We start from the raw sequence: 13,841 nt of genomic DNA, 5'->3' as shown, positions 1-13,841 counted from the left end.
AAGAGCCCCTTCAGTCCTAAGAAAGGCTTCCTTCTTAATTGTACTTAAAGCCCTATACTTTTTCTTTCTGAGCACTTACCACATCTTGAATTATTTATTTGTGGTTAACTGATTGGCATATTATAAATTCTAACCGATCAAAATCTGTCTGCTTTTACTTACCATTGTATTCCACTTGTATCTAGTCCCCAGTCAGTACTCAAATACTTGTTGAATGAATACATTCCTATAAGGCCCTTACTTTCCTGCTGTTTCTTTCATTATTTAAAAGACAAAGTTCTCTGCTTCTTTCCAATTTCATTAGCTCCAACCTTAATCATTCCTCAGATTTTTTTATTTTTGGCACACCCTGTGATGCTCTGGGGAGACATAGGCTCTGTGCTGAAGGGTCATTCCTGGCAGTATTCAGGGGGTGATATGCAAAGTCTAAACACCTGTTTTCTCTCTCTCTCTCTCTCTCTCTCTCTCTGATCCTTAACCTTCTCCAGCATTATGGCTCTAAAGTATCAATCTTCAAAATTAACTTTAAGACCACCCTATCCTTCCTCTGCAGCAATAAAATATGCATCCCTAACTTTCCAAGCAACTTCCCAATAAGCTGTATATACTTGGCTTTGTATAAGAAACAATCTCAGAATAAATACAAATATGTAAACAGTTACATCTGACTCCTAAGGCCTCCTACCCCTCCTGTACTCTTCTCCTTGGTACTATCATTATAACCCATCAAATGACCCTTTTCACACAGGTGTTCAGAGATTGGCTATTATCCTTTATGAGCCACAAAATTCAGATCCTCTTACATACCCTAAATTGGTTTGTTTTCCAGCCCTACATGACATCAACCTTAAATTCTACCAAGCTTTATGATTATAAGTTTTCCAATTAATGCAATAAACAAAAATTAGCTTGTGAAATCTTTGTCAGAACCAGAGACATCTTGGTTAAAGCTTTCTTTTTTAAAAATTTTTAAATTTTTTATTTTTATTGAATCACCATGAGATATAGATACAAGCTTTCATGTTTGAGTTTCAGTCATACAATGATCAATCACCCATCCCTCTACCAGTGCACATTCTCCACAACCAATGTCCCCAGTATACCCCCCTTTTTAACCTTCCCCCCTGCCTCCATGGCAGACAATTTCCCACATACTCTCTCTCCTTTTGGGCATTATGATTTGAAATACAGATACTGAGAGGTTATCACGTTTGGTCCTTTATCTACTTTCAGCACACATCTCCCATCCTGAATGATTTCTCCAACCATCATTCTCTTAGTGATCCCTTTTCTATTCCAGCTGTCTTCTCCCCCAGCTCATAAGACAGGTTTCCAACTACGGAGCAATCTTCCTGGCCCTTGTGTCTAATGTCCTTGTGTGTCAGTCTCGTATTATGTTATTTTATATTCCACTAATGAGTGCAGTCCTTCTACATTTATCCCTCTCTTTCTGACTCATTTCACTTAGCATGGTACTCTCCATGTCCATCCACTTATAAGCAAATTTCATGACTTCATCTCTCCTAACAACTGCATAGTATTCCACTGTGTAGATGTACCAAAGTTTCTTTAACCAGTTGTCCGTTCTCAGGCACTCGGGTTGTTTCCAGATTCTGGCTACTGTGAACAGTGAGTTAAAGCTTTCTTAAAATGATTTTACACTCATAAAACACACAGAGTTAACAAAGAAAACCAGTTTAACTGCACACAACATTAAGAACATTGCACCAAAGCTCTCTGAATTTTGTTTACACAGCTCCATACCTCACTGAATTGTTAAGAAGATTTTGAAAGACATCTGATAAGTATAGGGCCAAAAAGACAAGGTTTTGTTAAAAACTCCATGCTAATTCAAATCTTAATTTATCAAGATTATCATGTCAGAAGTAATGATTATCATTCACTGGAAATAAGGGGAGAGAGAATCTTTAAAAAGGTTATCTAACATCTATTCAGCAAAGAAAAAGCTCAAGGATTAAAATTTTAAGTGGTTTCCCAAATTTAAGCAATATCACAGTTCTTACCAGACCACAATCTATGCAGCTTATTCAATTCTCAATCAAAATAATGAGCTTCTCTTCATATTCAATATTTTATGCTGTATTTAAAAATTTTATTTTAAAATGAAGTTTAGGTTCTTCAAAAAAAAGTTTTACTTTGGAAAAAATTACACTGCACTAGTCAACAATTTCTACTTTTTAATGACCTTTTTAAAAAAATGTAAAAACTTTGAATTTTCTTTAACGTTCTTTCAAAATTTTTATTAAATTTAATGTCTTTAATTTGTGCTCTGATATATAAGGTTCTATATATAATGACATCTTTCTACACACACACACATATCCATCTCTGCAGATATTCACATAAAAAGGCAAAGAGTAGAGTTAAACATGATTTAACCAAGCTCCTGCAGCTGATTAATATAGTCTAAATTGTATTCTCCCCCTACTATCTCCCCCTACTATCTCTACCTTCCAATACTCTCTTGGGTGGAGGGAGTCACAGGGGGGCAAAAGTCCACAAATATGTATACTGACTCCAAAAATCAAAAACAGAGTTGTTAATGAGATATCATCTCACACCACAGAGACAGGCACAGATGCAAAAGAACAAAAGCAACCAGTGTTGGTGCGGATGTAAGGAGAAGGGGACTCTCCTTGACGGCTGGTGGGAATGCCAACTGGTTCAGCCTTTTTGTAAAACAATATGAACATTTCTCAAAAATCTAGAAATTGAGCTCCCATTTGACCCAGCAATACCACTTCTGGGAATATATCCCAGAGATGCAAAAAAAAAAAAAACCAATAAAAATGACATCTGCACTTGTATGTTTATTGCAGCACTATTTACAATAGCCAGAATCTGGAAAAAACCTGAGTGCCCAAGAACAGATGACTGGCTAAAGAAACATTGGTACAAATACACAATGGAATACTACGCAGCTGTTAGAAAATATGAAATTTGCATATAAGTGGATTCAACATAGAGTAAAATGAGTCAGAGAGAGAGGGACATAGAATTACTACACTCATTTGTGGAATATAAAGTAACAGAATGGGAGACTAACACCCAAGGATAATAGAGATAAGGGCCAGGAGGATGGCTCCATGGCTTGGAAGCCAGTTCCACATGCTGGGGGAAAAGGGAGATGGGATAGAGAAGGGACCACTAAATTAATGATGCTTGTAGGGCTTGAGCGGGATGGGAAATGCATGTTGAAAGTACACTATAGACCAAACATGATGGCCATTTACTACCTGCACTGCAAACCATAACACCCAAAAGAAGAGTAAGAGGGAGTGTGCCTGCCACAGAGGTGGGTGGGGAGGAGGGGGGAATGGGCTGGGAGTGGCGGGAGGGATACTGGGAACACTGATGGTGGAGAATGGGCACTGGTGGAGGGATGGGTATTCGATCATTGTATGACTAAAACATAATAATGAAAGTTTGTAAGTTTGTAACTGTATCTCATGGTGACTCATTTAAAAATATTTTTTAAAAATTAAAATTAAAAAAATTTAAAAATTAACGTGAAGGACTGTAACCTACATATTGATATTTTTATGATACTCCAGTGATTATGATGCCCTTTGGTGGATGAAAGCACCGGGAGTAGAGTAAAACCATTAATTTCACATTCTTTAAAAAAAAAAAAAAAGACTTGTTAATCGTAATTCACTAGAATCTAGAATCTCTAAGTTTATTATTCTTTCAATATGGTACTATGTAGATACAGACATTAGCACAGCATTTTTCAGATCTTTTTTTTTCCTGCTTTTTGGGTCACACCCAGCAATGCACAGGGATTACTCCTAGCAGTGCTCAGGGAGCCACATGGGATGTTGGGAATCGAACCCGGGTCGGCCGCATGTAAGGCAAATGCCCTACCCACTGTGCTATCACTACAGCCCCTTTAGATCTTTCTATACCCATGGAGCAGAGGTTGAAGACCACTGCATTAGAGTCTACCAAACGTATTTATCTGGCGTCGGATATTAGAAATTATTTTGAGCTCATTTTCCCCCCAAAATAGTGATGTATGAGTTAATGTTATATTTAAGCTACTCTCAAAACCTCTCACTCAATATTTACTAATTGTACCTGAACATTAATTACAAAAACCAATAAAATGTTTCCACACTTACAGAATGACATTTTAGTCAATAAGTATTTACTTGATGCTCAGCACTATAAATAGAATACTACTTATTACTCCATAAATCAAGAAGTTAATTTATGCTTTTATTTTTCCTTAAAAAAAAAAGCTTATCTAAAACCCAACATTCTGGCATTAAATTATAGAAATTATAGGGAGTCAGGTTTTTGTTACACTGTGCTAGAGTCTCATATTACAGGGTTTGACTTCAAGCAGAACCCCTAACACTTAAGTTGAAATTGTGTACCAGGATGAAAGACTAGGCATTAGCCAAGGCTGTCAACTGCCCAAAAAGGGCTTTAATAGCAGGAAATGGTACTTATGAAAGGCAAGTACAACTGATCTATCAAGATGTTAGTAAGCAGACAAGAGTTGAGGAGAAAGGTGGGTTGAAAGGAAGGGAAAGTCCTAGACAACCAAGATGGTGAAAAGGGTATTTCCCTCCATGCACAATAAAGTCATTTAGGAAGCAATATACCTCACACTCAAAATGTGTTTTATTACAGTTAAAGAGAATGCTACTGTGTCATTAGTATAGCATTACTAAACTGCTTTATGTTGTAGAGGAAATTCCTTCATTTATTCATTCAAGTATTTTAGTAAAGACTACATATCAAGCAGAGTTCTAGGTGCTGGGACTAATGAGGCCAGCAAAATAAAAAGTGATAATGTCACAACCTACCTGAATACTACCTGCTATTTAAATACTAAAGCTTTTTTGACTATAGCCTAGTGAAAAACTATGGCAACTTATTTAACCTTTTCTGAAGCTCAATTAGTAACATTAAAGACTGTTACCATTTGTGGTTTGTACCATCTACAATGTCTCTAAGGATTAAACAACTTGCTACATAGTAAGCATTGAATTGTTATTATGTCTTCACTATACTTTGTAATCAACTACTAGAAGTTTATCTGAATTCACTTTGTTAGATGTTACAAAGTTTCCCTTTAGGAGTCTAAAAAACCAGAAGTAGTAAAGGTGTTAGGGACTCTGGGTTAGATCCTGGGCACTACATATGGTTCCTGCAAACACACACAGTTCAGAGCCCAAAAAAAGGCAACAAAAATTCTCTTTAAAAAATCAATCTTAAGTTAATCTTAAATCAAATACTGTTTTCACTCAAATTATATAACAACAAATGCACTAGATAAATGTTTACTTGGCATGTGCAACCACAACTATTAATGAAATGAAGTTCACAAAGCCTATTTCCTCAGCTTAAGAAGACATCAGCCTAAAATCAACAACCCCTATACCACAGTTCTGATAAATGGCAAAACCAGGTTTCCTAAGGAAGAGTGAAACAGAAAAGATGAAATCTCAGTGTTTGATAGAAGTCCTTTTATGTCACAACCCTAAATCAGAGAGCAAGATGGCTAGGAGGTGGGCTCAGAATTCAAAACTTCACAACTCAGCTATGGTTATCTTCCAGGTTCCAGGTTCATGACCCTTGGCAAGGGTCATGTACTCCATCTCCTCCAGTTTCAGGTTTGTTAGTTTTGTCTTAAAATATATGTATGGAATAAAAGAATGGCTGAGATGTTGTGGTTAAGTGTTCAAAGGTCACTCATTTTTAATATGAAGATAAGGAACACTGTGGAAACTTTAAAAACACACAACACATGCTTTTCACACCACTCTTTTCAGAGCAATATTGGTTTGGGCATGTATTAACACCGTGTGAGTGTTCAAATAAACAGTGTCTCAAAAATCAAACGTATTCAGGTGTCAATGCTAAAACTTGCTTTCCTTCTTTGAGTAGTTTTCAAGAGAAAGCAATGATAAAATGACCGAGAAAATACTGAAACATATTAACCAGGTTTCCTTCAAGTTATCACCACTTCCGACTGTGCTTAGGAACATTTTTCAGTTATGTTTTGCACAAAGGAATTCTTTGTGATACAATGGCTTCCTATTTGTTCCCAGACAATCCTCTCATACCAATTCCTCAATTAGGGCGCACAATCGGAATTTGTCTTTTTGAAAAGCTCCAAGTTAAAGAGGACTCCGAGTGTCACTCTGATTAAAAAATCACTGACCACACTTGTTCCCATTTCTCACCGCCCGCCCCGCCCCCCCAACACCCAAGTGGCAGGTTTCCAAGCCAATCCTCCAACACACCATATAAGGGGCGGCCCCACCCCCGCCCCTCCATATATGGTCACATCTTACAACCACCCACAGACTCATCACAGAGAACCAGGAACCCACTCCAGCCCCGACCCACCATATACAGACAAACACCCATTCTCACATGCCAAACAAAACTAAACTCCTCCCTCTACGACTCCCTTTCATTCCTACCCAGTCTGAAAGTTTACGAAGTTGGGTCGCTACTGGGGGGAAAGAAAGATGAAAGGACTGGACGCACTTCCACCAAGCATTCGCCCTCGATCCGCACTGATTCGGAACGTCATCGCCGGCCCACTTTACCATGAACAATACACGCCCTGGGAAGAAATCACCGTGCAGCCACGCTCGGTACGGTACGGCGCCGGCAACAAGGGCGTGCGTCCAACGCCGCCGCCCCCGGCGCCGGCCCCCAGCCCGTCCTTCCACCCGAGCAGCTCCACACACCCATTTCAAACGTTTCCCAGCTTGTCGGTCCCTTCACACCCCGTGCCAACTTTCTGGCCGCCGTTTTCGGGGTGCGCGTCGGGGGCCAAAGGGGGGTGGGGTGGTACTGGCGATCTCGTTACCAAGGTAACTAGGAAACGTCCGACCGCTGTGGCCCGAGCGTCGGTTTTTTTTTTTCTTGGGTTTTTTTTTTTTTTTTTTTTACCTTCAGATCTTTCTTGGTCACGTCGGTGTGGGAGACGGCTCGAATGGTCCCCGAGAGCCAGGGCCACTCGGCGACGCGCTCCACGTCCCAGCTGCCGGGCCCGTCGTCGCTGCCGTCGGCCACGGACAGACTGAGGAATCGCTTCCCCACCAATACTGGCCAACTTTCCCCGAGCGTGAGCACCATGGTTTCCACGCCTGCAGGAAGGACTCCTCCCTGCAAGAACACAAAAACAAAATGCGGCGGGGCGGCGGGCCGGGCGCCGGGGCGGAAGGGGCGTCGGGACCCCGCGCGCCCCAGCGGACCCCGCACGCGCGCGCGCTCCTCGCGCTCCCCGCCGCCCCCCGGTGCCTCCCCCGCCGCCACCACCGGCCCCGGCGCCGCGTGACCCTCGCACTCCCAAGTTTCGCTTTTCCGAAACCTTCAGCCTGGCCGCTGAAGGAGTAAGGAGAAAATTCTTTGCGGCTCCGGCGGAGTCCGGGGGGATGGGGGCGGTCTGAAAGTGTTCGCCCCTCTCCCCGGAAAAGAAAAGGCCCCGACGCAGAGGGCCCGTCCCGGGCGGCCCCGAGGGAGGGGCGAGCCCGCGGCTCCGCACTTGTCCCGCCGCCCCGCCCCGACACCCCGCTTCCCGGCCGACGGCCCTGTCGCGCCCCGCGTCCCGGCGGCGCTGCGGCGCGGGGGCGGCGGGCTCGGCGTCTTCACCTTTCTTCCTCTTCCCCCGGCAGCTGAGGCCGCGGCGCTCTTACTCCGCCTCCCGCCTCCCGCCTCCCTGAGTCACCGGCGGCAGCCACCGTTTCCAGCCGCCCAGCCGACTCGAGCTCTGACTTGGTTCAAGAGCTCTCACAAGACACGCACAGCCTCCCGGGTCCGCCCCCTCGGAGCCGCTTCCGCCGCTCATTGGCTGAGGCTAAGGAGCTGGGCGAGGCTCCCGGGGAAACGGCTCGTCGCCATTGGCTGGAACCTCGGGGGCGGGGCAAGAGAAAAAAAACAATTCTGGGCTGCCTCCTCCCTCTCCCCTCCCCCTTCCGACTCCCGGACGACCCCCATTAGGTTAAAGTACACAGAACGTAAGGGAGAGATCCCTCCGCCACGGGCCATTCTTCCCATTTGTTGCCCCACGATAAGCAAAAAAGTCCCGCGAAATCAGTTATCAACTTTAGAACCTAGAGGGAAATCGCAGCGGTGCACAGTCTAGACTGACAGCGAACCTCAGGGCGGTTAATGCTTATTGGCTTGCGCCTCGAGCGCGTAGGCTGTCGACCGAAGATGGGCCTTTTACTTGGCGGAAGAATCTCACAGGAAAGGGGTGAGGGCGGTGCCAGAGCCGGCGGGGGAGGGAAGGGACGGGAACGTGCGGTTTCAGGCGTACTCAGCCAGAGGGAGGAGCCACAGTGCTCTGACGGTTTGTGCGCAGGCGCCTGTCGGAGCGGGGGGGCGGGGGGCTGCAGCTGGGGCTGCTGGGTGAAATGGCCGCGGGAGGCGCAGGCGCACGTGGTGCAGATCATGAAAGGCTTGAAGGCCGCCATTTTGGAGGAAACATGAAGAAAGGCGTGGAGGCTCTGGGAAACGAGGGTCATTAAATCGGGAGCCAAAAAGTCTATTCACTACGACGTTGAATGGAATTTTTTCATGCGGAAAAGGGGTGAGAAGATCGTTGAAACAAGGAAATTGAAGACAAGATGAAACTCAAAGTGATGCAAGAGCTATGAAATAGGAGGTTACTTTGAAGGACAAAGGAAGAAGAGGTGATTGTGTTGGGGCCCTAAAGTTTCTTGGTTGGCTGGTGAAAAAGAAATGGAATGAAGAGATTGAAGACCTAATTTGTAAAGGCTGGTGCTTGGAATGACATCGCATGTAGTGAGACTGAACCCAACTCTTAATTTTCTAAGTGTGAAAATCAACTGTTCAAAGGATTCAGATGAATGGCAAATTTTTTATTTTTAAGCACATATGCTTTGCATAGGTGACATTAAATGAATATTTTATTAGAAATAAATTCAGAATTATACACGAATAAGTACAATTTGTCTCAAAAAATAGAGACAAATTATACTTATTTGTGTGGGAAATTCGATGGGAAAGTGGGAGTATGGAGAAAAGAAAGGAAAAAATCCCTATCCAGTCCAACAAATTTCAGAAATGAAACAAAAAAATGAAAGGAAACCACGTAATTACGGCACACACAAAAAAGTCAAATATCAGTATTTACAATAAATGTGACTGGGTTAATTTTACTTATAATTTTAGAAAAGATCAATAAAATGTACTCATAAATGAACACCAGCAAAATGCAACAGAGGAAGTCTGAAAAATATCAGGTGAAACGATTTATTAATCAAATGGCAACTGAAGTTAAAAAAAAAAAGCAATATTAATTGAAAGCAAAACGGATTTTATGTCAATACAAGGTATGTTCCAAAACAGCAACATACACTCCAATTATTACGGTACTGGAAATATATGCCCAACCTCAGCTAAGACTATGGAGTATTAGAAGTATTAAAAACAGTGTAGAGCTTCTAATCAGAATATGTAAACACATTTGTTCCAGAAATAAACAAATTGAAATTTGAAATTTGGTAGAACTTGTCCCAAGCTTGGAAATGCATAATTCTTTTTATATTCATGGGTCCATGACTTAAAGAAATAAGTCCATGGAAGTAAATATTATCTATTTTATAAGAATTGCAAAACCTATTACCAAATCTGAAGCACTGTACAAGAAAGAAAAATTATAGTTCAATCACATTTAAAGATGGGAAATCCTTATTACCGGCAAGTTAAGCCGAATTTTATTATTTAAATGATTGATTATATTTAAATACAAGGATACAGCAAGACTAGAAAATTAGTATAATTCAATATCAATCTAAAATGGCCACCAAGAATCCAAGTTCTTTACTTGATTATGGAGGGTTTTCCCCCTCATGCAACATCGGTGAAAAATCTAAGAATATGACACAAAGGTGGAATAACATTGATTTAGTGATAAGAAAATTACGTGTTCATTTTAATAGAAGCTATAAAGAGCATACACTGAACACTTACAAAATTAATGCATCAAGAGCACATATATCAAATACCTAGTCATGAATTTAAAAAATAATTTTAAAATTAGAAACAAATTACTAAAATTTTACTATAGACTATACCCATACATATGTACTAGAAAATATCAACAGAGTTGTTCAATATTGTGAGTGGTTGTAAAAGTCATAAACTATTTCATTTTGGGAATGAACAAATGAAATAATGTAGTATATCTAATGGAAAATGTCGAAGTGTTTGCAAAACTATCTTGATATACTAATACATATTAGTAAAATAATTTTAAATTTTTTTATTTTTAAAGTAGTTCGTAATATTTGATTGAATATAATATTCAAAAACCAACTCCACCATCTTTACACATTCCCACCACCATATTCCAGATGTTAACATCCCAAACCCCAATCCCTGCCCCAAAGCAAAACCGAAATAATTATATTTTGTATTGTTCAGTAAAAAAAATTTTTTTAAAGATTTGTAGTGACTTTTTTTTTTGGTTTTTGGATCACGTCCGTTGATGCACAGGGGTCACTCCTGGCTCTGCACTCAAGAATCACCCCTGGAGTGCTCAGGGGACCATATGGGATGCTGGAATTCGAACCCAGGTCGGTCGTGTGCAAGGCAAACGCCCTACCCACTGTGCTATCACTCCAGCCCTGTAGTGATATTTTAAAGCACCTACAAAACAACACAAAATGCATGTCCCATAAAGTATCTGTTAAAACACTGGGGCCAAAGAAACAGTAAGGCAGTTATAGCTCATGTCATTCAGGTGGCCAACTCCAGTTCTATCCCCAGCACCACATATGGATCCCTTGATACAAACAGATCCAGGAATAAGCCCTAAGCATCATTGGATATGCTCCAAAACCAAAACTAAATCTCACAACGATGGTTACTGTATTAGGGGTTCACACTTAAATTATTGGTCAAAAATCATCTAGCATTTGGATTCATTTTCATAAGGTGATTGTATACATAAATATCACTTTTGAAAGTTAAAGTTAATTTTTAAATTTTATAGACGGAATTGGCTACATTAATAAAGCATTAATTATAAATTATAATCAGTACAAGATTAAAGAAGGATGCAATGTAAGATCAACAAAATACCTGAGAAGTTTATTCCTTAACAGTCATCAGCTAGAATATACGAAGGAATATTCAAAAAAATATACAAATTATATTCAAAAGAATTACTTATGATCGTGAAAACTGTAAAATACCTAAGAAAGTGCAAAATGTTAAATAGAGTTCCTGAATACCCATATGAAGTAAATGTAAGACTTTAGCAACTTGCATAAAATTCCAAAATCTTTTATTTCTGTGACTTAACAAGTGTCATTTTCTTTCATATTCCTTGAAAATTTCCTTTAAATTTTCCTTGAAAAATAAAAATAGAAATATATAATTAAGGGATTATGAGAATACCCATGTCTATGTGAAAAATAGTTTTTATTAATAATTTCAAAGTGTGACTAACAGGTTTTGAGCTCAATTGGTTATTCATTGGGCAAAAAAATTATTGCAGATCACATCAACTTTCACAAAAATAAGTTTCAGATGTATAAAATAATTTAACATTTAATATGAAAAATCTAGCTAGACATAAAATGTCTGATCTTCTTTATTTTTCTCTTTCTCTTCCTCATCCAAGATCTAGTATATACTTTCTACCTGCAACCCAAATGTTGCCTGAGGGACAACAACGATTTTCTAAAGCCTTAAAGGAAATTAGCAACCATAAATATGGAAACTGTTTGGACATTGATTCCTCAACTGAAAAATAATTAGAGTTTTAGAACAGAGTATTTTTGTCTAAATATATTTCCCTTAAATGGCACAAAAATGTTCACCTGAAAATTAATTGCCTTGTGGTATTTCTGTCAATTCAATATACTTATGAGAAGCAGCACATACATGTTCCTTGCCTCTTTTTTTTTTTTTTTTTTTTTTGCTTTTTGGGTCACACCCGGCAATGCGCTCTACGCTCAGGAATTTCCCTTGGTGGTGCTCAGGGGACCATATGGGATGCTGGGATTCGAACCCGGGTTGGCCGCATGCAAGGCAGACGCCCTACCCGCTGCGCTATCTCTCCAGCCCCCCTTGCCTCTTTTAAAGCATGTTATGTTGAGGAAAAAATTTTACATCCAAATAAATGCAGTTTGAGGTTGGCAGTCTCATCAGTTTCCAAATGCATGTATCCATACAACCCACATGCCATCAAGATGAAGAACTGATAGATGCCCCACAGTTTAATTTTATATGGTCTGTAAATAAATAAATAAAATAAAATAAATAAATGACTTTTACATTTTTTAATGTTTAAAAAAATAATAAAATTTTGTGACTTAAATTACATAAAATTTGATTTTCAGTGTTTTAAATTAAGGATATACCCACATCTACTTGTTTATGTTTTATGTGAATTTTATGGAAAAATTGAATAGCTGTGACACAGATTCTACCGAGGCTTAAAATATTTACTATTCTTTCCTTACAAAAAATGTTTGCCAATATTTGAAAAAGAGCATTCCATCATTCCTCACTGTTCTTAATTGTTTTTTATTTTCCTAGTCAATATCTCTGCCCACAGATAACCTTTTGGGTTTCTGTCACCATAAATCAGCTTTGCTTTTCTTGAATTTTGCTTAAATGAAATGCTCTTTTGTGTCTTTTTTTTGGCATGTTTTTGTGATTCATCCATGCGATTACATCTATAAGATGACTGAACCCTTTGATTACTAGATCATTGTCTGAATGTCATTATTTATATATGCCATGCTTTGTACATTCTCTATCAATTGATACTTGAACAATTTTCAGTTCTTTGTTATTATGACTAATTTATGTTACTAGTAAGTTTTTTGTTTGAATTTACTTGTTAGCATTTGATTTCTGTTGTATGTTTTGTCTAAATATGTTTTAATAAAGTTTTCCATGATGATTTATTACATTCAATATTCCAACACCAATCCTACCACCATTATACCTTCCTACCACCATTATTTCCCATTTTCCCATCACAACCCAAGCCTGCCCCAATAGCAGTCCCTAAATTATTTATTTTGTATTGATTGTTATGATAAATTCACTAAAAATGATCAAAAAAGATTTCCTGGGGCTGGAGCGATAGCACAGCGGATAGGACATTTGCCTTGCACATGGCCAAACTGGGTCCGATTCCCAGCATCCCATATGGTCCCCTGAGCATGGCCAGGAGTAATTCCTGAGTGCATGAGCCCGGAATAACCTCTGTGCATTGCCAGGGGTGACCCAAAAAAGCAAGGAAAAAAAAAGACTTCCTTAGAAGAAAGTGTGTGAAGATTGTTGTATCTTACCCTGGTGCCACTGAGCCATTGAGTATAAGAGATTACTAACATGTTATTACAGGTTGAGCCTTACTATTTTCTTAATCAAGATTGGTTGCCTTCTACACCCCATCCAATGTGGTGTGTTACTTCTGGTATATCAGTGGTAAAGAGTATGAGATGATGTGGCTATGCACTCCAGGAATTCTAAAATTTTGATGGAGTGATACAACTGGAGTTAAATGTTTTTTTTTTTTTTTGCTTTTTGGGTCACACCCAGCGATGCACAAGGGTTCCTCCTGGCTTTTCACTCAGGAATTACTCCTGGCGGTGCTTGGGGGACCATATGGGATGCCGGGGATCGAACCCGGGTCGGCCGCGTGCAAGGCAAACACCCTACCCGCTGTGCTATCGCTCCGGCCCCTGGAGTTAAATGTTTAACTGGATGTGACTTTGGAGTCTGGAAGCATCTCTGCAGCTTGCTGCTCTCTATTAAGATTTATTTATGAGTCTCTGATCATGGCCAATTAATGAGCTTAT

The 13,841-nt window shown here is 40.0% G+C and overlaps 1 protein-coding gene across 1 annotated transcript in view; it reads right to left on the bottom strand.

Moving 5' to 3' along the window:
• Window positions 1-7,771, bottom strand: part of KDM3A (lysine demethylase 3A) — a 56,583-nt gene extending 48,812 nt beyond the window's left edge. The window contains exons 1-2 of the mRNA XM_004612035.2: window positions 7,645-7,771; window positions 6,943-7,158 (exon numbers count right to left, since the gene is read on the bottom strand). Coding sequence (XP_004612092.2) covers window positions 6,943-7,128 — 186 coding nt within the window. The 5' untranslated portion in view covers window positions 7,129-7,158; window positions 7,645-7,771. The remainder of the gene's footprint in view (window positions 1-6,942; window positions 7,159-7,644) is intronic.
• Window positions 7,772-13,841: the final 6,070 nt, after the last annotated feature.

The sequence above is a fragment of the Sorex araneus genome, chromosome X (genome assembly GCF_027595985.1).
Source record: "Sorex araneus isolate mSorAra2 chromosome X, mSorAra2.pri, whole genome shotgun sequence".
NCBI classification, from domain to species: domain Eukaryota; kingdom Metazoa; phylum Chordata; class Mammalia; order Eulipotyphla; family Soricidae; genus Sorex; species Sorex araneus.
This window is presented reverse-complemented; position numbering and strand designations above follow the sequence as displayed.